The 27295-nt window shown below is 42.8% G+C and overlaps 1 protein-coding gene across 2 annotated transcripts in view; it reads right to left on the bottom strand.

The window, feature by feature from the left end:
• Positions 1–324: 324 nt before the first annotated feature.
• hip1 (huntingtin interacting protein 1) overlaps positions 325–27295 on the bottom strand; it is a 44843-nt gene continuing 17872 nt past the window's right edge. For both annotated transcript variants that reach the window (XM_083985217.1, XM_083985218.1), the window contains exons 2-31: positions 25660–25723; positions 23841–23983; positions 23598–23654; positions 21894–21974; positions 20576–20652; positions 19797–19858; positions 18360–18500; positions 17231–17288; positions 16894–16969; positions 15945–16088; positions 14641–14738; positions 14172–14244; positions 13794–13977; positions 13299–13387; positions 12930–13046; positions 11857–11958; positions 9923–10117; positions 9574–9721; positions 9306–9392; positions 8747–8854; positions 7691–7827; positions 7430–7540; positions 7185–7243; positions 5727–5820; positions 4757–4857; positions 4366–4471; positions 4008–4131; positions 3712–3773; positions 2857–2974; positions 325–2760 (exon numbers count right to left, since the gene is read on the bottom strand). In XM_083985217.1, the coding sequence (XP_083841343.1) occupies positions 2750–2760; positions 2857–2974; positions 3712–3773; positions 4008–4131; positions 4366–4471; positions 4757–4857; positions 5727–5820; positions 7185–7243; positions 7430–7540; positions 7691–7827; positions 8747–8854; positions 9306–9392; positions 9574–9721; positions 9923–10117; positions 11857–11958; positions 12930–13046; positions 13299–13387; positions 13794–13977; positions 14172–14244; positions 14641–14738; positions 15945–16088; positions 16894–16969; positions 17231–17288; positions 18360–18500; positions 19797–19858; positions 20576–20652; positions 21894–21974; positions 23598–23654; positions 23841–23983; positions 25660–25723 (3027 nt within the window). In that variant the 3' untranslated portion in view covers positions 325–2749. The remainder of the gene's footprint in view (positions 2761–2856; positions 2975–3711; positions 3774–4007; positions 4132–4365; positions 4472–4756; positions 4858–5726; positions 5821–7184; positions 7244–7429; positions 7541–7690; positions 7828–8746; positions 8855–9305; positions 9393–9573; positions 9722–9922; positions 10118–11856; positions 11959–12929; positions 13047–13298; positions 13388–13793; positions 13978–14171; positions 14245–14640; positions 14739–15944; positions 16089–16893; positions 16970–17230; positions 17289–18359; positions 18501–19796; positions 19859–20575; positions 20653–21893; positions 21975–23597; positions 23655–23840; positions 23984–25659; positions 25724–27295) is intronic.

Below are 27295 nucleotides of genomic sequence, written 5' to 3'. Positions count from 1 at the left end.
ACAAAGAGAGAGGAAGGTTAATAAAGAATATTTGGGAAAAAATACAACCAAACATCACTCAAGGTGCATTCAGTCCATCTTTCAAGACACTTATACCATAAAAAGTGGATGTATTATTTTATGTTTGTTTCCAATCATTCTAATGAAATCAGCTACGTATTGCCCACGTTTGGGAGAAGCAACAGATCGCGGCTAAATTCATTATTAAATACAAAGACCTGGAGCCAACACTAACTGCAAATAATACTTGCTCTTTGTTTTAGCCATTGGGGCAGCAGATGGGTGGTGTCGCACTGGAAATGTTTTTTAAAGACTGTTTAATAATTCTTTCTTTTTTTTAACGATTCAGCCACCTGCTGCCCCGAGTGGTTATTATTGGCAAATACTATTTGACCAGCGCTTGTTAAATACCCAGTGTTGCAACTTTTTTTTTGTTTTTTTTTCTTGAGATACAAAGCTGAAGTGGAGCATCGAATCTAAGTATGTTAAGACACAGAGAGAGAGACAAACTCCAAGAGAATCATCATTGCCATCATCGAACAGAAAGAAGAAATGAAAGGTTTAAAAAAAAAGGACGCTTGCTCCTCTCATGGTTTGTACACAGAGACACGGTCAGTCTTCTCAGAGTCCAATGGAAACAAGTTGAAAGTCAGTTCATGAGTCTCAGCAGGAAATTCTGTTAAATAACAACCTCTTACAGAAGAAATAATGACTTATATTAGTTACGTGTGGCATTCGTGTGCACCATTTTGTATCCCTAAATTCAATTAAACTGAATCCATACTTGGAGAGATGCAAAAATAAAATGGATGCCACTGAATGCGTTTAGATCAAAAGAAAGCAGACGATTATTTCCAACAATAAAGCCTTGTAGTTGATATATACAGAGCTACTATGTTTTGAGGAAGCTATTAAACACTGCAGTCTGAGTACTGCATACTTCAGTCCACTGTGGTCCTGGCAATGCAGGCTGTTAGTGAAGGATTTATAAAACTGCAGTCATCCATCAATCCTGCAGGGTATTTGAAGAAGCAGGTAAAATCTTTTAACATTTCATCAGGAAAAGGTTCACGCAGTGGGGATGGCCTCAAACTCTTCAACTCTCACATTCAACTTTGACTCAAAAAATGTCAAACCTTTTAAGGATTTTCATTCGCTTCCACTGCAGATTTATCTCGACTAAGCGGACAGTCCTGTCTCCTGCAATACCCTAAAAGGATTATCATCCACACCGGGAGCACGGTCGTCCTGCTGGCGGGGTCATCACGTCTCCAGGAGGAGCAGATACTTGCCGTCTGTCAGGAGACAACGCCGTGAGCAGTTCATTACGTGTCTGTGTCCAGGCTCTACCTCCAGAGCTGCTGCTGCTGTGTAAGGTTTGTAGTAGTGATGCTTGACCACTGATAGACCTATCTAAAAAAACAGAATGGGTCTCCAACCTCATTTTACGACTCTGTGTTTGTTGCCAGACTTGAAAATGTGAGATAAACACAGGTATCAGATCTCAGTGCTGTGGCTTTTTTTTCTATATATAAAAAAAGAGGGTTTCCTCTCACAGACCCTCCTCAAATGTTTTTAAGGGGAAAATAACAAAACTGACCCCACGTCATTAGTGTTTGAATTAACACTTCTCAACCTGCCCATGATGCACCGCTACCTTTGACCTCTGACGATGTAGCATGAGGTAGACGGCAGTCTCAACGCTCACAGGGAGAAGACTGTTTTGTGTGCTACTTCCCTGTTCTATGTTTAAGAGTTCTCAGGCAAGAGTTTGTTAAAGTAGAAAGAAAAAACAACAATAACAACACAACGACAACAACAAAAAAAGAAGGTAGGGGAGGGGAGGGGGTGGGGGTGGGTCAGGTCAAGTTAACAGTCATGGTCGTTACAATGGTGAGGAGGTGAAAAGGCAGAAAGTCCAGTGAACCAGCCAGTGAAGCGGTATATGGACTTAATAAGGTGATAACTCACAGTGAGAAAAAGAAAAGGAAGAAACTGGGGAGGAAGAGAGCGTCACACTGCACCGACGGCTGAAGAGCAGCTTTACGAGCTCACAACACGGACCAGAGACACTCGTTTCAACGGGGACAGCGTCGCATGCCGTCTATGTTACACAGACACACAGACGGCATGATGTCGGAGGGGGTTTGGGGGTTCGGGGTTTGGGGCAAACAGTTACTGATCTCCCCTTTGTTCTGCTGAGAGTTTGGCCCCTTGTGCAGTGCATCCTGGGATGTCTTGAGTAGACCTTGTGCTCATAGCGTCTCTGCTGCGACTCCTTGTTATTAAAAAAACGAGGAAAGAAGAAAAAAAAAAAGTAGAAGACAATAAATACTCGGCCCAACGGGTCAACTTCATTGCTGCTTTTCACCGACACAGTCCTGGGGGTGAGGCAATTGGTGGCGACGGTGGTGGTGAGGAGGGAGGGGGGGCACTGAACTCCGTTACATCCATTTGTTTCTCCCTCTGACAGCCCCCCACCCCCCGCCCAACGCCCTGCTGCCCCTGTGTCGCTGAGCCCTTTGTGCTGTCCCTTATGGAAGCTTCTGGACACAGGTGGAGAAGCAGGTTTTTAGAAAAGAAGCACCTTTTCATTTGGCTTAGATCACAAACAAGCAAAAAAAAGAGAGAAGAAAAAAGGGAGAAAGAGACTGAAGAGTGTGTGTATAAATAGAAAGAGGCAGACAGAAGCCGGTCTTATGGTGGAGGAGGGGGATGAAGGGTTGTTGTTGGGGAGGGGCCCGAGGTCTCAACCTGTGCCTGTGGAGAAGACGGAGACCAGATTTTAGTCAATCTTGACATTTTATTGACTTTTTTTAATAAACTAATTGTGGGGCGGTTTCCTTTCATCCTCACCTTCCTCTTCCTCGCCCCAGCCTTCTGCAACCCCGGCCAACTCGTAATGCTTCTTCCTCAGCTCGCCCAGACGCTCTCGCTCCTTCTGCAGTCGAGTCTCCAGCTCCAGAACCAGGACCTTAAGGAAACACAGACACAGGGTGAGGCCAAACACCCTCGTCATCTCCCTGTAGCCTTTTATTTCCCCTCGTAAACCACCCAAAACCCCTGACCACGTTTTAAACGTTATATACACAGACTGGGAGGGACCAAACAAGCTTCACTGAACCGTGAATGATGATGTACATACAGTTTAAGTGAGCCACTAAAGAGGTAATCAAACTTTAGGCTTTACATTGTTTTTTTTCTCTGGAGAGTCATTAATTATTTCTGTTAAAACCAAAAATTAGGTCACAATAAAAATTTAAACTCCAGTTAGCAATCATTATTTACACAGGTTTCAGTCAAACTCCTAAACACACAGAGCAATCTTCAAACAGGAGCCCTCTGTGCATTGACAACAATGGGCCGTGTGTGTGAGCAGGTCCAGACCTTTCTATGTTTTCTCTCCACTGTGGAAGCAGCAGAGCCACAACACAGAGAGTAAAGTGTCCACACAAGTCTGAAACTCAGCTCCTCAATGGATCAAAAACACTCCTCCTCCTAAATCTACTGTGGAAACTCTATTAATTTATACTCAGCCAAAACACACACACTGCCTTCACGATCTTCTTGTTTCCAGTTCCACAGAGTGACGTTACTTTTGCTTCTCTATTTAACTTCTAACAGATTTTTCATGACTCAGGCACCGAGGGAAATATCCATCTCAGTGAGCCACATAGTGCCATGTCTGTTGTATCTTGCTGCGTACCGTACCTGTGCATCCATCTCTTGTCGTTTGATCTGTGTGAGAGTCATGCTGGAGAAGTCCATCGTATCTGGAAAGACAAACACAGAAGAAAACTTTTTAGATTCCATGTTCAAATGTATAGGTCAAACTGAAAAATGCTACTTGAGAGAATAAACAGTGGAAGAATACAGAAACGATAACAACCAGACTTTCTGTATCATGACCGCATATCTACTTGTTATTTATAAACATAAATACCATCGGAAACCAACTGTTGGTTGTTCAACCCAACTATTTAACCTTGTGAATGTGATTTTCTCACCTGTCTCTTCAATCTGGGACTTCCCAGACTTGGTTGAGGCCACGACAGCTGCGGTGGCCTGTGTGACGCCTCGAGAGGCCTGCTGCAGGCGGTGCAGGTTGGCACTGTCTTTGTCTGCTTTCACCTGAGGGGAGAAAACAAGGCATCAAACATGACATCAACAACACAGGGATGGTGTAAATGTCTGTATTCTTCCAACTGCATCAAATTAGCAAACACCAAAACAATTAAACCATCCAGTCATAATTACGTTTTGCCATTTCCTTGTGTGAAACATCAGTATACACTCATCACTCTTGTATCACTCACTCTGCTCTCCACTGCATGTTTTTGCATGACTCCGCTGGTCTTTGCTTACCTTAGAGGCAGCCACTAGCTGTGCAGTGCTGGCAGCTATTTCATGTGAACACACCATCAACTCCTCAAACTTCCCTTTGCCCTGAACCACCAGGTCAGCAGCATCCCTGTAACAACACAACACAGAGCAAAATAAACTCAGGGGATTCACTGAGCCGGGCTATTTCAATACTGAGGTTAAGACCACTTTGTCCTTGAACTACATTACAAACAGTCACACATGTTCAAAGCCTGATTGAATGTTTGGTTTGATCTTCACTTATTTCTATTTACACCTTTTTTTTTTGGATATTTAGCATTCAGACTAATCACAGCTACAATATTTCCACTGCTAACTCTATGAACATAAGCACTTTTGCAGTGTGTTGTGAGTAAGAGACCCTCACACTTACACCATGACTGTGGCGCCCCATCCTACTGCTTTAGAGGCAGAGATCAGCCCCTCGGTCCAGCGGGAGTTCTTGGCATAAAATTCCTTCATGGATGCTGCCCCCTAGTGGATGAAAGACAGACATGGGACATATTAACGTCTCGGATAAGAACTGCTCTCGTTATGGATGAATTTGATAATTCATATTATTTGAAAATAACCAGCGTTTAAATGCCTCATCAGTCAAAAACAGAAGATATTAAGTGTATCGCAGTTTAAGGAAATACAGAAAATCCTCACTGGAGAAGCTTGTGAAGTGAAGCAATCACCAGATTACTGCAGACAGTATCAGTATACTGAAAGGACCCATATATTACAGCTGCATAATGAGCATTATAATTTCATATACCATATATTTAACATTGGATGCTAAAAATAAATTAGGCTCTCTACCTGCAAATATAAATAAATGAATAAGTGAAAATAAGGCTTTATTCTTTAAATAAAAACCTGCTGATCCTCAAACATCTTGTGAGAAATCTGTCAACAACAGAAAACTCTTGACGCCGGCGTCAGTGCGGTTACTGCGAATCACGCGAGATTTGGACGGACCAGGAAGAGGAGCTTCGAGAAGCTTCCGCTACAAACAAGCTTAAAATATAGACTTATTTAATTTTTTTCGGGACAATTACGCAATTTGGGGCTTCAGCACAAGAAGGACATTACATACGAGCATCATGGAGGTATTTGGATGTTTTTTTGTGTGTGTTTTTTTACGAAGAGCTCTGGTGTCCCTTTGCAACCGTTGCATTGAAATGCACTGCTACGCCAAGACCCCCTGTAACTCAGAGAAGGGACGGTGGACTCTGGAAATTCTTCCAGCCCTTAGTCAACATGAGGGTGAGTAGATAATGAGCGAAATATCATTCTAGGGTGAACTATCCCTTTAACTTCAGGAAGAAATGAAAACATAAAACTGCAGCATAACTCACCCTGCCACTCTCCACAATGTCCCTTTGCAAATCTTTGGAAGACAGAATGAGCTGCTTGATCGCCTGCATCAGCTCTGTGCACGAGGCCAAGATCCTGCAGGGGGCAACAGAGCACAAGACACAAACACTGACACACTGTACCTCTCTCTCTTAAAGCTTCTGTTCAGAGCTGATCTCTCTGTCTGATAGGAAGCAAAACATAAAGGAGTCTGTTCAGTGCAAATAATCTTGAATGCTCCTCGTTCTCCTTCAGTCTGCGCTGCTGCTCGTGCGTTGTGTAGCCTCAAGAAATATCATCAAACCAGACTCACTGCTCAAAACAGACGGAAATCAGCCTCTTCAGTTCATAAAGTAATAACAGAAACATTTGTAGCTGCAGTGGCTGTTTGTTACTTTGCCTTATTATCTCTCACAGCGGTGGGATTCAACAGATATTGAAAAAACAACATTAATAATTAAGTGGGTGTGGGAGATAAGAGGAAACAGTGTGTCGCTCAATTGGCTTCATATACACAAAAAATATAACAGACACAATTTTATCTTTTTCTTTAGAGTTAAAAAAAGAGAGGATGTAAAACATCATTACTAGAAATGCTCATATTTCTGTGAGGTAGAAGAGAAAGCAAAACGTTTCATGTGACGTGTGAACTTCCTGATGTTGTCAGCAGCAACATTGTGAATAAACCCATTTCATGTCAGACATCTATAACGTGATGCGCTTGTGGAGCCGCTCCATTGACAAACAGAATACATAGCGGAGAAAATGAATTACAGGTTTGCAGACAGACATTACGTGCTGCGCCAGGTTCAGACTTCAAAGTTTGCAGAAGCTTTGTGGCTGAACTGATGAAATTCTTTGCACATCCGCCCCTCAGTGTGTGACCATCTGTGACTGCACTGAAATATCATGTGATTGCTGAAAATTGTCTGCATTTCTTCTTCCACTTCATTGCCTTTGTTTATGTCTTTATCATTCTCTGATCTGCTTTTCTACAAACAAACAGCTGAAGGCTTCGTTTGCTGTGATGGTTTGTCTGTAACAGATGAAGGAGTTCCCTAATCTCCATATTTTTTAGCCACTATCTCTTCGCTACAGACATGGTTGTGGGTTGTTGTTGTTGTTGTTGTTCTGGGTTTTACAGATAGTTTCAGTTTCCCCGAGTTATGCATTCTGCTTTAATATTACTGTAATGCTACATCTCTGCTACGGGAAGCAGGAGACAGAAGACAGAGCTCCAGAAGGAATACGTGGAAGAGGAGTATGTGATATTCTTCAAGATACGAGAGCGATCCTTTTGTCAGATCCAGTTCAGTTAAGTTTAGATTTAATGTAAGATGCTACGTCATATATTATATTATATATACATTGTGCCTTTGACGCTACTATTTACTCTAAGATGTTACAGAGAGAAAATGCGTCTGTGCAGCTCTCGAACTCGGCTGTAGTCTGCGTTTTACCTCTCATTGACCTCCATCTTGATTCCTGTATCAACTGCTCGAGACTTGTTGAGCATTTCCTGTCGGGACACACAGAGGCACGGGGGAGGAAAAAAAAACACTTTGAAGTTAATGCTGCTGTAAAGTGAAACGGGGGGCACTGATTTCACACAGCAGGCAAACAACGACACGCTCTCACACACAGTAAGCATGTTTAAATACACATTTTCCCTCAGTTGATCACATCTACACACACACTTAAGCACCTCTATCCTGGCAGCAGCTGACTCAACAGCAGCAGAGGTGGCAGCCATTTCCTGCTCCACAAGATCTCCAAGCTCCCCCTGCTGCAGCTCCAAACCCCGAGGACGTAGTTTCTGAAATAGTTAGAAGGACAAGTCAAATACCACAGCAGAGGAGCATTTTACTGGGGTCAGGATAACGGGAGATAAAACCCCCAAAGCGCAGAAGCTCTGGCAACATTGTGACCCATTTTGTGTCTAAGCTAATTTCAGAGAAGTAGATACCTCTGCAGTGGCCAGGATGGCCTCCAGGACTGCCTTCAGTTTGCCGCTGTCAGCTGTGGTAATGCTGTCCTGCTGCTTCATCTGCCCCAGCAGAGCCAGAGCCTCGGCCCCGCACGCCTTCACACTGTCTGACAGAGCTGACAGGGACAGAGACGAGGACAGGGAGGATGAAATGTGCCACTGCCCATAAATTACCCATAAAATATACAAACAAACACAGATTCCACTGTATTATTTATAGTTTTTAAAAATACCATGTTTTGTCATCTGTAGACTGTGTAGCAGTGGCACTAGTGGATGCAGCTGTAGTGTTAATCATACTGATGCCCCGCAGGCTAAGTGTCAACTAACTGATCAAAGAGCCACTCTGACAGGAGGGAAGAGGAAAACTAAAACTACCTCCACACAGCAGCTGCTCGGTGGTTTTAGCTGCAGGAGAGCAGGCTGATTTGCATTAAACTGTACATAGGCTTTTAAAAGCACATTTCAAATGTTTATCCAAAGTACAGACAGACACACAGGGTCAATGCAAAGCACTTTCCATCGATTTCCAGAGCCACAGCTCCAGACACGGCTTCAGTTCGACCCAGTTTCAAATCTCTGTGTTTGTTTTCTGTTGCAATAATAAGACAGCTGGCCAGAGGGCCATTATATTTGGGCATGTTTAGACGTACTCTGGCTACTAAACTAACTATCTCCCACGAGAGCAAATTCTGCAAACATTACTTCTGTGTGAGGTCAGCACTTTTGTTCTATTCGTGCATGTTTTGGCTGAATTTCTGCATTGGGGTCTATTTAAAGAGCTGTTTCTTATCATAGAGCGACTGCAACAGCAGCAGCAGGATGTTCACATATAAGGTTTTACAGTTGATTCACAGAAGAGTCATATATCCAACTTACATTACTGCACACATGAGCCACTCACAGACCTGTCAGGACACGTACATGTCTCGGCCGACTGACTCAGCCACAGATTAACACCAGGAGACAACTGGAGACTACTATCTATTCATCTCCAGCTGTCTCTACATCACACACATTCAAAAACAAATTTACCATCAGCTTGCTCCACAGGCACCATGTGGGAAGTGGCGCTGCCCTGAATGATGGTGTCCCCCACTAGGTGGCCACACTGGGTCACCACTCGCAGTAGCTCAGACACACCTAGTTAAAGAGATTGTAACAAATGATTACAAACCTTTAGGACACGGGCACCTCACACACACCTCAATCTACATAAGGTCACCTTACATCACTATTTCATTGCTGTTATGATGATATACATTTATCTTTATAAGTTGTCCACCTGCATTACTGTTTAATTGACAACCATTTTCCCAATTGTAATTACAGATGCTGTATCTACACATCTTCTGTCAACTTCTTTCCACCCTGTTTCTTTTTTTATTTTTCAAGCCTCTACACACCAACCAAAAATTCTCACAGGTGTTTGTTGCACCTGCTGAAGCAGGACACATGACAACATTATCATTTATACGGTGCTCAGAGCTTGGATCTAATCAGCCAAAAACATATATTGACATATTTTTAACATAATTATGTGTTAACTTATCATATACGATTACATATGCAAAGCTAAACGTAGGCCTCTCACCTGTGGTGTCAGCTACAAAGGCTTGACTGGCAGACTGGAGTCGGTTCACACAGTCTAAAGAAGCCTGACATCTGGATGCTAGGTAGTCTGCAGAGATAAACAAACAAGAAACAAGACAATGAGATGGGACCCAGTACATAAACATGAGAACATGCACACTAACATTACTACACACAGGATGGAGAGAACTAGTTAGTATTCCTGCACTGAGTAATGGCAGCATTGTTGCATGCACAGTTAAAGCAGCATTGTCTTATTAGCTTCTGACCTGCAGAGCTGGTGCAGCTGATGTGTGCCGGGTCGTCTATCTGAGCCAGCGAGTCCTGGATGATCCTCTCTGCCTCCTCCACGCCTCCCTGCAGACTGGACCAGCGGGCCGCCACCAGCTGACTCTCCAGCTCCTGCTCCCTGCTCTCCTGTGGACACAAACGCACACAGGCAAAAAGCTAAACTTATCACATTGACCTTTATTAGAAAAGCCAGAGGGTTCATAAAAAAAATGAAGCTGTTCATTAGACCCCCCGGTTCTCAGTGGTTCTATCTCTTGGTGCTCAAACATCCACTTGGTTTATTAAAACTAATTAAGAGACTTAATTAGTAAAATTACAATTCTTCACCTTCTCATTGAGCTGATTCTGCAGGGCTTCTGCCGTCTTCACCCCGCTCTCCCTCTCAGTCGCCAGTGAGCTCTGGACTCGTTCTAGCTCCTCCCCCTGGGACGCCAGCTCCGCCTCCACCGTGGACAAGGACTGCACCAGCTCGGCTTTCTCCGACTCCAAGGCGACCAGCTGAGAGCCGAGCACCTCGCTCGACTGCACAGAGGAAACGAGAGATAAGGATGAGGGCAAGAGAGACAAAGTTCAAATGACTTTCAGGCAGGTAGGACGTGGTTAGGTTGAAACGCTGTTGTCAGGATGTGGTATCATGCGAATCCGCTGGCTTTACATAAAAAAAAAAAAACACTTTATTTTCAGCCACTGATCATAATAGCGCTGTCTTTGGTTCAGTTTGCGGGGAAGTTTGGGTTGAGGTGAGATATACAATCAAGGGAACTCTGCGAGGATGTGGTTGCACAGCCGAGGGATCATAGGTAGAGTTAAATAATGAGACATGCACATGAAGAAGAAGAAGTTAGTGACTTACAGCCTGGGAGCCAACAGGTCCAACAGAGAAGGAGAAATGTTGAGAGACGAAGGAGAAACAGAATGGTTAAGAATGTGACTTTTTTTTTTTTTTTTTTTACGACGGGAGTGTGAAAAGAACTATTGAGATTAGAGAGATGGAGGAGGACAGAAAGAGTGACAGAGCCGATAAGCAGTGGCCACAAAAATAGTACTCAGGAGTGGGAGGCTGAGAGACAGATGAGAGGTACGAGAAGCAGAGCGTGGAGAGAAAAACATGGGGGATCAGGGCCGAACCAAGTCACAATACATGAGTGGGTTTGCAAGGGATTGTGGGGATTAATGATGTAAATGAATGGATCTCTATACTTAATTTCTGTCAATCAATTACCCTCTTATAAATATCCCCGCACACTTTCTTGTTGGCTACTAATAGATACACAGAGTAAAGCTTGTACTACGTTGAAGTCCTCCTCCACTAATGCAGCTGTGCAGAGACCAATCGTCTGTATTTACACACACACACACACAGCTGTTTGGACACAATTTCAGTGCTTCTGTGTTTTCATTCTGGGCTCTTCTCTTAAACAAATGCTTTCAGTCGTCTGTTATAAACATCATCTTGGCATGTGCAAGATCCCCCTTGGCTCAGATATGCCGAGATGACAAACGCAGGCCGAGAGAGGATTAAGAAGAGAAGAAATGAGTGAACATAGTTTTGCTACTGTTTAGACAATTTCCCCCACTTTGAAAACCAATTAATTTACCGACGTCAAAGCATTGCATTAGCACATCAGCGCTGTCAGAAATGTGATGTGTCTGAGCCTCTGAAATGTTTTGCTGAAGGAGAACAGTCGGTGACTAAGAGGGAAGACAAAAAAAACTGAAATGGAGGGAGTGACAGTGCCGATGACGGACGGGGAGAAAAAGAAGCACAACAACTGTTTTCTGAGAATTTCTGAGAAGAAAATGGAAAATATTATTTGACCATGGTGGAAGTTTTTAATTTGGAACATGGACTAGAGGTCAGTTTAGTTTCCACCATTACTGTCAGGATTTAGTCTGACCTGCTGATGTTACCTGCATCTAAAAAAGTAAAAAAAGATCCCTGGTACAGGCTCAATCATGTGGTAACTAATGCTACAAAGGTGGGGTAAGTGTGAGTAAGATCATCAAACAACTGCTGCCTGGAATCCGAGCGCCAGGAGCTCATTATTAGGTTTTATCCCAACAGCGGTCCATTAGGATTAACCAGGTCTGTTAGCCAGGGTGAAACCAGGGTGATATCATTAATCTTTTCTTATTAGTGGGACAGAAAATTGGGACGTCATGAATTATATCAGTAACTTTCACTGGGGTCTCGTTAGCAGATTTAAGCTCCTCGAGTCTTGTGTCTGAATAAATGTGTTTTAAACTGAGAGGAGAGCGACCTGTTGTGACGAGGCCATGGTGGTCTTCAGGGAGCTCAGCTCTGTTCGACTGGACATCACCTCCCTCTGTAGCTCCTGGAGCTGCTCCAGCTGCTCCCTCTCCTGAGCAACACAAGTGAAACATGGATACATCAATAACATCTTTTTGAGCAACTGTGATTTTCTCAGACTTGACACATTTCAAGTTCACACCTTTGTATGGTTTCAAAAAATTCTCAAAGCAATTTGTGTTGTCAGAGTTATTCTGTAGTAGCCTGACAAGCCAGACTATATCATTACAATGTATAGTCTGGCAACGACCGGTAGACCTCGGCTCAATCCAGGGGGCGGGATGAAGGCTGTCTTTCAAACTGCCTCTGCACGCAATAGGGTAGCGCTTGAGGGCTACGACTAATCAGAGCAAAGAGCAGGATGTTGTTAGCCTGACAAGCCAATTAAAATGTATGTCGTCATCGCGTTAAGCCGCCCAACGACTCTCTAAACAGATAGAGCGCTGTGATTGGTGAACACAAACGGTGTTCGCAACTCAAAAAGTTCCTATGGCTCGTTTCCAGACTGACCTGCGGAGCAAATGTATTTGCTGCCGCTAGGGTGCGTCTAGATTTCTAGGCTAATTCTGTAACTAAATAACTGCACTGCATTCAAACCTCTGCACTAGAGATTAAAGATCTATCTATCTATCTATCTATCTATCTATCTATCTATCTATCTATCTATCTATCTATCTATCTATCTATCTATCTACCTACCTACCTACCTACCTACCTACCTACCTACCTACCTATCTATCTATCTATCTATCTATCTATCTATCTATCTATCTATCTATCTATCTATCTATCTATCTATCTAGTAGTGTTTGAGTCTTCTGCCACAACGCTGTTGGACTCTGAGTCAAATCCCTTGGCTGCAGAACAGTGAGTTTTTTTATGCCTTTAATTGATAGGACAGTTGTAGAGAGACAGGAAATGGGGAGACAGAGAAAGGGGGACTGACATGCAGCAAAGGGCCACCGGTGGAATCAAACCGGGGCCACTGCAGCCCCTAACAACGTTTATCTCCTCCCTACCTACCTGTCTGTCTGCCGCCTCCTGGGCTGCTTTCACCTTGTCTTGCATCTCTCTCCTCACCGCCTCCACTTCGTCCTGTGCTGCCCGCGCCACCGTCATCTGCCGGGTCACCTCTGCATTCTACACACACACACACACAGACACGCACACATATATATAACACACACATGATGGGACACAGATGCAGACACAGACAGACACACACACCAAAATAATTGTGACGGGAGCTGGGGCCTCAGCTTGGGGCAAACAAGTAATGACACTGAGATGACAGGGCTTAATTTAACTTGGAGGCTTAAGGTTTTACAGTCTGGTGAAAGGACAAAGGAAGGTTTTTTCGGAACATGAAGGAGCAGGAGTTGTCTGCCTCACCTTCCTCAACAGGTCTGCATGACTCTGAACCAGTTCTGTGTACTTCTCCTTCAGTTTGGTGTAGCGCTGCTCGTTGGCCTGTGCTTTTCCTGGTGAGACAAGTGAAGGCATGGAGAGACAAAGACAATTACCAGCTGAGGAAAGCAAATTATTTCTACAACAAAAACCCTGTTTTAGGAGATTCTTTTTGCTTTCTCACGTGACAGCTATTAATCTTCTCCTTCCTTTCACTGTGAGTCACTGTTTCAGAAATGAACTTGTTTTTAACGCCCTGACTTCCTGTTTTTTCAGCTGAGTCAGGATACAGCCACTTGAGGAACAAAAAGAAAAATAAAGGGGCTAAAATGTAAAACACTGCACGTGAAGTGTCCTGGCGTGTCAAAAGACATTCATAAGCATCTATAGTGGAACACGATTGCATCAGTTGGGTTATTTCAGACACAATAATGCAACAGAATAACGACGACACATCTTCAACATCTCTAAACGACTTACGCTCTATCTCCGTCAGGCTCCGTTGCTCCTTTTCCGTGTCCTCTCTGACCCTCCTCAGGTCGTCCAGCTCGGCCTTCAGGAACTCGCTCTCGCCCACAGCCTGCAGCCTCAGGTGGCTCTGCTCAGCGAGCTCCGCCTCCAGCTCACTGACGCGCCCCCTCAACACCTGACACAACCGACCACTCTGGCGATGGATAGAAAGAGAGAAAGAAAGAGGCAGAGATAAAGACGTAAGAAAAGGCTGAGTCACCTCTGGAAGAGTCTGTATAGATAAATGTCACATGGCGCTGGTTCTCCTTTGATTCGGTTAATGCTCTATGGAAAGTTGAAAAGATGAAACAGTGGGTAAAAAAGAAAAGGGGTTCGTCAGTTCTTTACCTCCAGTCTGAATGACTCAAGCTCGTCTTTGAGGGCCTGGATCTCCCTCGTCAACTGTTCAATCAGCCGGTCTCTGAGGAACAAAGACACAATATCTCTCATAGACCAAATAAATAAATACAAACTTAGCTAATAAACTGTAATGTCAATGATATACGTATGTAGTATTCAGCCCAGTACTTCAATGAGAGGAGTAAATTCAGGGGGTGTTTTGTGCAGTTTAGGTCCAGGGTAGGGACGCAAATAATTTTCATGTTTATACATCTGGTACTATTGGTTTTTGCTAGAAATGATAGTGTGGTGAAGAAACGGTGTCCAATGTAACCAGTTTCTAAAGATGAGTCTGGTCAGTGCTTTGTGACAAGATACATTTGCATTATTTTGTTTTTTGATCACTTTCAATTAATTCAGACAGCTGGAATCTTCATATAAAAGACAACTCTTTCTATGATCTTGTGATGAGCCTTACTTGTCGTCCTTGCGCATGCCGTTCTGACTGTTGAAGTTGAACGGGTCGACAGCAGCAGTGGTACCAAACAGGTCGTCAAACTTGGTCTCCACAGCGGCCTGGGAGTTTAGAAAAAGGAGGTTTCAAGTAAAAATATGAACAAATGTAATGAAATATGCATTTAAAACAGACTAGTACCATTTTAATGTTGGCTGAGATTTAATCATAATATCTAAACTGGATGAATATTGTAATTATTAGTTACTTTACCTTTCCCAAAAGTTGTGATTACACATTTCTTTGCACTGTGTCCACACTGCAGGTACTGGGAAATACTGTGGCACTTTTCTTTTTTTTTTTTCTTTTTTTAATTTCTACTTCAGAGTAGGTACTGGTTCAGCACAACAGTGGCATAAACATACAGTGACTGATCCAGACTGAAACATTTTGTTCACATGACATGAAACTAATATTACAATAAGTTCCCGTGTTGTCTCCTTTGCAACTCATTCATGTGAAACCCACACCATACAAAAAACACACAGCTATGACCACAGCATCCTCTGTTCCTCTGTCTTGTTGTTATAGACATGTGTGATGATGTCACTTCAGTGTTTCCACTGGTGATGCACATGCAAGCACAAAAAAAGACACTCAGTTCTCAGGGGAGCTCCCGAGCGACTGGTTTCTCTCAGGGAGTCCACACAACTGTTTGTTTACGAAAACAACCTGCAACCTGCATCACACAAACCACCGTAGTTCCTCTGAGATCTGTGTCTTGTCATTAGCTGAATATAACATAACAGAACTAGTTTGGATTAACAGCTAAAAACAACATTCATTACCTCTCAAACATCATCAACATCGTCATACAGTCTATGTTCCAGGTGTTCTGCAGCTGTGTAATGGGTCCAAAATGTCATTAATTACCCCATTATCTCCCATTTCACAAGAAGACAAATATGTTTTATAACTCACGTTCACCTCAACGGCCAGCTCTTTGAAAGTCAGTATCATTAACACCATGACATGCCAGCATAAACATAAACCAGATGTTTAGCGCTGTTTTACCAAGACAAGAGTCTAAAAATATGTGGTTGCAGGAGGGAGTCTGTTCGTGGAGCAGGTTACTTCCAATTTTATATCCTCCATTTTCACTCTGCATCTACTCCCTGCTGAAACTCCCACAGCCAAAACAGCCTTTGTAAATTTTTGATTGCTGATTACATCAGCACATATTATCAACTGAGGAGCCAGACAGTTAGAAAACAGATGGATTGCATCTAAGACGGTATCATTCAGGAACACTTGTCTGGTGTAGTTACCGGCAGCGAGGGGACGTCTGTGTCCACCAGGTCGTCCGTCTCCACCATGTGCTCTGACTCAGGGGACGAGGACTCGGCGGGGATCACGACCACGGGGCTGATGTGCTCCGACAGAGCTGACGCACGTAGGAAGTTAGGAGGGTTCTGCAAGGAACAGAAACAACACGGTTGAGCATTATATTATTACCTCTGCCAACGAGATGCTTTCACCAGGATTACAAAGAAAGTACTGAACCGATCTGCTGGAGGGATGGGGAAGGGGCCAGGGAGGAATCCATGAGATTTTGGGGCAGATCTGGATCATTTACAGTAAATTTAGTTTAGTTTTTTCTTTTACATCTGATGTATGTGTCGGAGGCCTGGTCCCTTCTGATTTCCAAATGTTAGACTGTTGATATCTGAGGCTTTTGCAGCCTTTTCAACATGAAGAACAAAAAGTATGCAAAAAAATGTCATTCAGATATAAATTACATCCGTATCTGCTACCTACATTCCACATGGATTACATGACTCCAATCAGTGCGCTTGCAGCTTTGTGAAAGTCAATCATTTGCCTTGTGTGAAGCGTTAACAGCAAACTTCACTGCTATTTGGGGAGATTCAAGAGGAGCATACAAGTCTGTGGTGCGGTGAGGAGCATGCATGTCTTTGTCCCCGCCCAGTCAATGTCAGTGATGGATATGAGTTACAATTTAGTATGAGCCAAAGGTGCATGTAGTGAAGGCAGCTCACATTTCTATTATCTCAGGTAGAGAAAACATGAAAAGCATGTTATGAAAACACATAATAAGCTAGTGTAAGATATGAATGATGACCATCACAGTGAAAACTATTTTAGTTTTTTAGGTGAATTTAAAACATGTGTTAAACATGAATTTGAAACAACTTCCTTGGATTAACCTGGGGTTTAGAAGTGGTTCAATGTGGAATTAGTGAGGGCACTTCTCACCTCAGGCAACTGTGGGATCTGAATCAGCCTCTTGAAATACTGCAAGTTACTGGAGCGATAGAAGAGACTCTTTAACCTGAAACAGAGAGGAAGATGGATGGTTATGGACCGACAGAAGAAGAGAAAAGAAGGAGGAGAGGAGCAGATGGTGCTAAAGATGGTACAAAGGGCTCCATCCCCTGTGTCACACTCAGAGAGTAAAGTGATGATGTGACAGACTGGTTTTCTGTGTGTGTGTGTGTGTGTGTGTGTGTGTGTGTGTGTGTGTGTGTGTGTGTGTGTGTGTGTGTGTGTGTGTGTGTGTGTGTGTGTGTGTGTGTGTGTGTGTGTTTTATACTTTTTAAACTGTTCCTGGAAGCGATCTCTGTGGCCCTGGAGAGTGTCTGCTGGAAGGCCTGCAAACGTACACAAAACATACACACATCAGTGCTTGGACATGCAAAATGTTCTGATATGTTATGGGATTTGTGCATGAATATATCAAAGCTGGAGAAGTTATTGCTTTATCCAGTAGGTACTTGAAAGTTTTCATGAGTCTATAGGACTGAAAAATTCATTCACTCATAGAAGACGAGCATGTCTTTGAATTCTTGAATGTTGACTTGTTTTAAGGATAGACACACATTTATATTTATATTCCACAGGATGTTATAGAGCCCAGGGCAAAGATGGAAACTCCACAGTTTTATTCAATGCAAGAGCCAAAGGGCCTCATGCAGGAATCAAAACAGATTTGTTCTTAAGTGGCATGAACAAGTGATTTAAGAGAATTTGCCCATTTCAAGGAAATTCCTGAATGGTCCAGACCTGTCATATGAGTCTTATGAAGAGAGTTAGTCTTTCAACGCAGGGGAAAACACTTAGAAATAACAAAAAAAACACACACACAATACTTATATCATTGACAGCTGTAATAATATTTTCTAAGTGTTTTAAGTTCTGCAATACAACTCCCATTTTAAGCAGAGACGCTAAATCTTTGCTGGTTCGTGCTTCTTGAATATGAGGATTTGCTGCTTAGTTAGTTTATTTAATTTATGCCGTGATGCAAGAACACTTTTGTATTCTTATTGAAACTGCTAGATGATTTAATAATTAACTTTTTGTACAATCAACTTTATACAGAAATGACAGAAACTCGGTAGGAGCCACAAATTCCCTGAAACAACTTGTAACTGGCTGCCACCTGGGGAACAAATCTGTTTGTATGACTGGTGCTTGCATGAAGCCCAATAACCGCATGATCAAAGTAGGTGGCATTTCCCTTTAGCCATGAATCACACCTGCAGCTCGCCAAGACTGGAATTTCCACTCACAATCAAAATATTACCAAAACTGCAGAACCCTTGTGTCCAGACCAAAAAACATTGAGCAACCTTTACTATGTACTATTTTTACTGAGGCTGTTTCTGAGCAGTTTGACCAACAGAGAGGAGGAGGAGGAGGAGGAGGAGGAGGTGACTCACAGGAGTGCAGCTTAAACAGCAGCTTAACGGTGTAGTCATACAGGTGGCTGGAGTCCAGGATGACTTGGATGAGCGGGGCCAGACGACACTGACCCGCTGCCGTCACAGACACTGACCGAGACATGTCTAGAGAGCTGAACACTGGGTATGATGAGAGACACACACACAAGATCAATTGATTTATTCACACAATCAATATTCACACAGAGAGACTTCTGTGACTTTGTCATTATAAACACAGCAAGAGCCACCGCACATTCACGCATCGGTGATTAGTAATGCAAACACAAAGAGACACAGACTCATCAATCATGAATTTTTTATGAATCAATCAAGTTTGCGCTGCCTCGCTCTTGATTCCTTTCACTGCATCGGCAACTGAAATGAACTAATAAAGTATCTGAAAGAGAACACACAGCTCACGACTGCTTCAGATAGAGGCAACCAAAAAAAAAGAGGTTTAAAAAAGTGAAGTAGGGAGGAAGCAGCAACCTGAAACACTAACAGGATTGTCTGACTCTCTCTCTCCCTCCATCATTACACCCTTCTTTCATTTCCCTGCTCACACCATCCCCAAAGCCAGACCCTGAGAGCCTCTGTGCACTGCAGAGGCGTGGTTTCCTGCACAGCTACAAAACACACACACAGAAACATAGACAAATACACACACATAAACACACACACACAGACAGACACCTCAAGCTTGGCCTCTTTACCCTTAAATGACGTGTTGCTTTTAAAATACACCAGACCAGGGGAGAGAGCTGAGAAGACCCTTGAGAGTTGGGTGGGATTTAACACAGACTCTAATGTGTGGCTCTTTGGATATAAAGTGGAAATATTTGATCACAGGAAGCAGCAAAGTCACAGAAAATATCAAGGTCTAAGAGGAAAAAGGTTTCTTTTCAACACCAATGCAGAGATACAGTTTTTGCAGATATCTCAATTTCTCTACGAAGAGGAGGAGGAGGAGGAGGAGGAGAAGGAGATAATATCATCATGAGGGAACAGAACGAAGGGCAATGATAAATAGAAACCAGAATGTAATTTCCTCCTGTTCATTTATGAATGGGAGCTTTCAGAGTTTCCAGCATTTTCTTCTAAGCTCCTGGTCACATCCTGGTCATCTATTTATAGCCCAGTCCATACTTTAAAAGGATATTAACCTAGGATGACTCACCCAGACAACAGCAAGGGCTAAGGTACAGTATGTAACCACTTACAGCCCCGTAGCAGACAGATGAGGGGGAGCTGTGATGAAGCTGTTGATATCATCATCAGCCCATGTCTGTCTGACTATTTGTCTATTTCTGTCAGACAGTGTAACATCCTGTCTGTCAAAGCATGAACTTGCCTGCGTGCATCTGTTGTGTTTGTGTGTTTTACATCACGGCCTATGTGTTAGATGGGCACAGCTGGTAGCACAGAGCAACTTACCACCCAGGAAGAGATTGAGCTCACACTCCAGGTAGTCAAACATCTCTACTGTCAACTGGAAGCTAGAGACAGGAGAGAGAGAGAGAGAGAGAGAGATTAGACTTTTACATCACAGTACTTTCCTGTATTAATAATGTAATGGTTAAACTGTGTTCAAAAGTAAAACAGTGGTACAATGGTTCTCAAACTGGGAAAACATCTGTTGCTTCAGATGTTCAGTAAAGTTATCAGGAAGAGAATAAACATAAACATTTTTCTGTCCCCCTGTCAGCTTTTTTTGTGACGTACAGATACTTTGACCTCAAGTGACCTTTTTCTACATTAAAAGATCTAAAAACGACTAGACCTATGTAATTAATGTTTTTGTTGTGTACTTATATCATCCCAAAAGTCTCAAATCTAGAAATATTCATTATGGATTCATCATAACAGTAGGTTCATTTGGTCACCTGTCATTTATAAGATACACTAAAGGTAGAAGACATCTAGATTATCCAAATGAAATTCTTGAAATGTGTCTATAATGTAAAAAAAAAAATCAAGTGAGCTTGTTGCTTGTTACAACATATTCAGGCTGTTCTTTAATAAAACCCCTCTCTTGGTTTATTCGTGTATGAGTCGAAGCTTTGGCGCAGCCTCGTTTCATGTCACACTTCTGCCTCCACACTGGAGAAATAACGCTGAAGCTCATTATCATGCGGATCCTGCAGGTCTGGCCGCCGGTGGTCCTGCTCGACAATAACATCATCCAGAGCACACAGGCGACCGGCCACACTCACAAGTTGTTAACATCGTTCTCTCCCGCCTCGTCAAGCTGCCTGTTTGACATCTGCAGGTTGCCGGGGAAACGGGGATTCTGAAAAGAGGACGACGAAGGAGGAGGATGAAGGTTAAAACTTAAATCACACACACACACACAGTTCAGTTCTGGTTGCTAAGGTTGTTTGGTGCTGATGAGATTGCAAACAGTGCATCATTGCACATAAACGAGTTGGTGATAATTGCGTGAAGCGTGTTTATCGCTACGGGTGACCCCCTCCACAAAGAAGTACTAAGTCATGTGATTTATTATTACTATTACTATGAAAACAGGGAACCTTTAAGTGGCTGACCGGAATGACTCTTCTATCACCAGATGTTTGGGTTTTGAGGTGAAACCTTTTGAAAGCCTCGAGTTAATGTGTCATTTAGAGTTTGCCTGTTCTCATACTTTGTCCCCTTTTGGCCACCGTACATTCTTACTAGCTGAACCCAATCAAAACAAAACCCTGGCTCTGAATCAAACAGACTACTGAGTGGCTGCCAGTAAGGCTGGATTTACATAAAGCTGGGTCACCAAAGGTTAACTAGCCAATAACACTGGCCATTTAGTCAAATGAGGACACTAGACAAAAAAAAATCATTGTATGTAATATTTTACACACAACCTTATTTTGAAATTCAATAAGCGAGCAGTAGATGAGAGTATTAATCAAGTAAATACTTTAAGTTTTCCAGCTCTTTGCGGGTGTAGAGTTAATATGACACTGTTTACACAAGCTGATTGTTGATTTATTGACTTTCATCAAGTGTGGCGAGAGAATCTGTATCATTTCTGCCTCTGTGAGCTGAGTGGGAGTTATTTTAGATAATGCATGAAGCTTACAGGTCAGAGTCAAAAGTACACGTCACAAAACATTTAGCTCAGTGGAAATGTGACATAAAACTAAATGAAAGATTTTTTTATAGGCCAAAGTGTCACATTACACCTTTGATTCTCGAGCCGTGTCATGTCAAACTGCCCCTCACCCTTGGCTAAGAATTAACTTCTAACCTTCAGCAGGGGCAACAACAACAACCCACGTCTGCCTGCGATAGCGTCAACGCTGGCTTTTGGTCCCTGCACCCGTCTGCTCAGCTGTCTCGTAAAAAAGGCCACATTACAGATTCTTAAGAGGCCATTAGTGTAAAAGCCAGAATTTTCTATGAAGCCACCCCTCTCTCTCTCTCCAAACCCCCCCTCACAGAGACATGCTAGCACTAAAAGGAGAGTCTGAGACAAAGATAATGAGTGATGAGGGAGACTGGCGCTGGGTTTTATAGGCCAGGCCAACTCACTTTGATGTGAAACTCCATTTTGGTGATGAGCAGTTTGAGGTAGATGCTGCACAGCTTCCCATAGCCTTCACTCAGGTGACCCTGGGGAGGAGAGGAGACAGGGAACAAAGAGACATTAAGAGAAAGACACGATCAAAGGTAAAAAATTCACTTTCTTCCTCTGGGAAGACTTTGCTGGTAAAAAAAGAGCAACAGGGAAAGCAAATCATTTGGTATTTTGGGGAAATCCGTTGTGGCACTTTGGCTGAAACTAGCGTACAATAAACGTTTTCATTCTGTGGGGCTAAACTGCACCACAGCAGCCATGATGATACTCTCTCTTCTCGCTGCACCGCCCACAGAGACTTTACTGGAAAACAATGATGGATGTTTTTTTGGAGCAGGTACAGTTCACTTCAGTCTGTGCGAACAGGCTGCTGCTCTGAGAGGGCGGGCAAAGTTGAATAGCCCCGGCTAATTTGTCCAATTGCTTTTCACTTCCTTTTTCCTCAAGCTCGGGCGCGGGGGTGGCGATGACACAACAGGAAAGAGAGGCCACAACCTCAGTTAGAGGGACCAAACTTCCTGTATCCTCCTGCCGACTGACATCAGCAGAAACTGACGACTTAAAGGGAGTACACCCAAGTCGGTGTTACTTAAGACATAACTAGGGAGTGACTGTTCAGACTTTGTGGTTTACTGGGGTGCAGTCCACACAAGTTTACACATCAAACCTAGGCATCGATACTGGGAGGAGACTCGTGCTCACTTACATCAAAGCAAATGTTACCATTAATAACTCTGAGTACATGGAATATTTTGCAGTCAGAGCTCAAACTCCAAAGTCTGGTATCTCTGAATGTATTCAAGTCCATGATAAATTCCATTATTCAGGAGTGCAAATGTTTTATTTGAGTGCAAATGTTTGACTAATCTTGTAAATTCTTTTAACTAATTTAGAAAATTCAATTGTTACTTGTATTCTAATTGTTTGTTTCTTTTTTGTCTATGATTAATGTGAACTTTATGTGCTGCCATTCTTAGCCAGGTCTCTCTTGCAAAAGAGATCTTGGATCTCAATGGGACAAACCTGGTTAAACCTGGAAATAATAGTAAAAATAATAAAAACTTCTCATTGATGCACAAGGCATTTCTCCATGAATGTCTATTCCTCTGGCAACTTAAAAAGGGAGACCAGGAAATCTTATACACTTACATAACATATAAACATTTTTACGTGTTTATTTAATGCACAGTTTTCCTTCTTTTCTTTTATGGTAAATGATGTTGTGGCCACACTAGAGGCCTGATGTGAGAAAAGCCCCCTGAGACAGGCTGAGGGAGAAGAGGTTAATAAAATATTCCCCCTCCTCTCATGTGGTTCCTGATGGTAAATTACAGCAGCTGCTTCTGTGACCAGAATGATGTAGGTATGATTTAATTATCAACACAGACATTTACTTTAATGTTTCCTTCTTTCTATGTTGTTTGTTTAGTGGTGTGTTTTTTGTTTTTTTACAATAAAAAAAGGATTATCAGTCTTAAATAGATGTGGCTCGCTACAAGAAGCTCAATCACTCCTCTTGATATCACGTTTCATGCTTCAGTGTGTTACTCAGCTTTATTAGTCACCAGATGGCACAAGGTCGAGTTCCTCAGACTCATATCACTGCACGCTGGGTTGAGAGTGAGACTACATTAATATAATAATTTCTGTGTCCTTACCCACATCCTGCTCATATCAGTTAAATCAGCCTTGTTCCTCATGGAGTCCTTTATCACCTGGAGGGAAGACAGAAGAAACAGAGCGAAGAGGCAGGAGACAGCACGGGAAACGAATCAGTGCAACAAAAAAGCTGTGATTGAGTATAATTAACTAGCAGTGTAACAGGGTCGTGCCGATGACGTGCAGACACTTGGTACAAAACAGACAAAGCTACAACTGGAACGGATAAGATCATCACATACGTTTGGATGTCCGTCTCGCAGCAGCTTGTGGAAGACATGGCAGAACTTCCAGCAGAGCACCGCGTTGCTGGAAAGAGGGAGCCGGTTGACCGCTGCCCAGAAAGTGTGGGCGCCTTTCTCATGATGGGTTCCCAATATGCAGGGTGATGAAGGCAGTCAAGGATCAAAGGGTTAATGTGCATCTCCAGACATCTAACTTCATGCCACTGTCCCTTCCACCTTAGCTGATACATACTCCTATTCATATGAGTACAAGCTGCTATTTTATAAATGAAATGTTCCCAAATATCCCTGTTTAGATGTACATGTCCCCAAATGACCACGGGTTATTATGTTTCCTTTGTGCAAGAAGTGCTGATTCCCGTTTCTTTTTAAACCGGTCTTCATGAAATGTTAACAGCTCACAAAATACTTTTGGTTATTAAAAACAAAAACAAAAATCCAAACAAGTTGTTGATTATGCATGAGAATCTGACAGAGCAAGTAAAAAAATTAGGGGTGCACCGAATGGCATTTTTTGGCCGAAGCCGAATACCGAATAAAATCAAAACGCTTGGCCGAATAACCGAATAATACCGAATACCGAAAGTGGTTATAAAGTTTTTAAATAAAATATTTTTTTTAACTTAATTTTCAAAGAAAGTAAATGTTAATTGACTATTCTGACAGTTTTTGAATATTCCAGTTGCCGTTGCTCATCAAAAAAGCACAACAAGTTATATAAAGTTTTTCATTTAGGCCTATATCGGCCCATTGTGAGTGCTGAAAGATCTATGCAAGTACATCCCAAAAAAAAACAAGTGTCTTTTAAAACAGTGGTTCCTAACCTTTCTTGGTCAGATTTTTTTTAATTCATCAATTAGGCTACTAGACATTTCAGGCGACCTCATTTGAATTTCAGGTGACCCCATGTGGGGTCCCGACCCCAAGGTTGGGAAACACTGTTTTAAAAGACGTCGGCCACGGACGGAGTGGGCGACATGCTGGGACGAGGAACTTTCGTTTTAACCACTGCAGCCGTCTCTCCCTCTCGTACTCAGCATGCTGTTCAGTGTGTTTGGTTTTTAAATGATTCATTAAAAGGTGCGTTCCTACAGGAACGGTCCCGTCACTCGTCCTCTCAGTGGCCGTATCTCCGCTGCAGACAGGACGCACCGGCACCGGGCTCTTGGAGCGACGTGCAACGGTGCGCGCGGTCGGTGTGCAGCTTTCCCCCCACTGCTCTTGTTGCTGTTGTTTTGCAGCAGTAGGAGTCACTTACTAATAAAGCTGGGGTTTAAGCTGCCGTTTCCATCGTCGCGCAATCGTGTAGGCTTTTTTTTAAAAATATTCGGCCTTGCTTTGCGCTCATTCCACCGAAGACCGAATATATTCGGTTACCGAATATTCGGTGCATCCCTAAAAAAAATAAACATTAAAAAATATGGTTGAACTACAGATTACTGAGGATAATGATTTTAAATTTCATGTTTTTAACAAGCAAGCCTCTTTTTTTGAAAAGTTAAAACCCAAAGATAATGAAGCCAATATATACTGGATTAAAGTGTTACCTCTTATCGGGATTTAAACGACTACTCTGTGCTTTTGGGAGTGTCTGATGAAACACAAATGGGAGAAAACTGTGCAGCCTCCAAACAGCACTGCTCTGTCTGTTTCACACATGACTAAATTAGCTCTGCGGCTGGGCCACGTGTAGATGATGGGGTTACACTCAGTTTGTTGTTTTGATCTTGCACGAACATAACCCTGGAGCCACAGAGGAAAGCTTCTGCACACAGACAGACAGACACACACACATACACAGACAATATGAGGATATTCCTGGCATGCTTCTCTTTGACAGCGACCTCCTGTGTGTTGATGGCCTTATTGATGCTGACAGCCTGTGAAGAGAGGGAAAGGAAGGGAAGAGAAGAACAGAGGAGAGAAATAGAGAACACAGATCAGCCCACAGCTTTCTTCTCACTGCTTACAGAAAAAAAAAACATAGAAACCTTCAAGTGTCAAGTGCTCCATTTAAAACCTGACACCCTCCCACCTTTCAGAAAGTTGCTTTCTCCTTTTATAACCACCTGGGGAATGGGAAGCAGCAAAGTTTTTAATAAAGGGCGACTGACCCATTTTCTGCAGAGTTGGTATTCAAGGCAGCAGCTGAGAGGCCTGAGTGCCGCTCCGCTTTTTAGGAGCTCGACAGCCTCAGAGGCAAACAGCTGTCTCAGCAAACGACACATATGCCATCACATCTACACGTCTCACCTGCAGGATGCAGTCACCACTTCAAAATTAGCAGGAAGTTGACATGTAGAGTTTATTTTAAGGGAACTTGTCAACATAGTGTGTGCTCTCTCTCTGCTTTAAGGCTCACACGGAGGAAAGCAGCTTGTTTCTGGGCAGAATCATAGGAACCGTAATTGAAAAATTTATGGATGGACACAGAGCGAAGGCAAAACAAATGGAGCTAAGCCAATCCTCAGTAAGACATAGTTTGTCAGCTGTAATGGTCACAAAATTGTTGTGGTGGCAATGTTTGACATTAACAGCCTAAAATATGACAAGCAGAGGTTTGGATGAAAGTATAAGCTGCTCGCTGCTTGAGTTGGCAATGCTAACAGTTGCTCTACAGCCCGTTGACCAAAAACCTTTAACTGTTGGTTAAGTTCATCAGAGAGAAATAAAATGCAATTTCAAGGAAACTGGTTTGATACGTCATAAAACAAGAGCCTGTAGCCAGTGCTAGCAGCTCTGTGAGGCTGTACTTCTGTCACAAAGCTTAATGCAGTGCCACGTCATTTCAGCTCCACAGCCTGATGAGTTAAAATGCAAACAACCCACCCTTGACCTCTGGCCTTCAGCTTAAGGAGCAAAGTTTACTATATCATATATAGTAAACTCACCTGAGGCAACTCATCAAACCTAAAGCCACAACTGACTTTATACCACTACTTATTACCATATTTATGAACTCTCCAAAAACATCAACAGACTTTGATGTGTAAATCATCAGTGGTGTGGACTTCCTGTTAGAGGGGCACCAAAGTCATCAGGATTCATCCGATAACCTGTACTGAATATCATAAACCCATGCAATAGTTGCTGAGACATTTCACTACAAAACACAAAACTGGTTAATAAATCAATCCGATACCTATCAATATACGTCAGCAGCCCATGTGCCTTTTCCACAGCCATGCTGCTAACTGTGACTAAAGACCTTGTACTTGTTCCTGTTGTGATACTTTCCCATCAAGGTTACGCAGCCAAACAGGAAAGCGCTATGATGAAATAAATATGAAAGCAAACCCCCAAAAATGTTCCTGCTATAAGTTCCAGGCCTTGAGTGTTTAAGCCGTTTCAGATGGGTTTTCAAAAACGAGCCAAGCAGTCTGGATCATCATCACACATGAGAGGAAAAATCAAAACAATCCTCAACACAGAGTAGACCATGGGCCCGAAAT

The sequence above is a fragment of the Trachurus trachurus genome (assembly GCF_905171665.1).
Source record: "Trachurus trachurus genome assembly, chromosome: 13".
Classification (NCBI taxonomy): Eukaryota; Metazoa; Chordata; class Actinopteri; order Carangiformes; family Carangidae; genus Trachurus; species Trachurus trachurus.
This window is presented reverse-complemented; position numbering and strand designations above follow the sequence as displayed.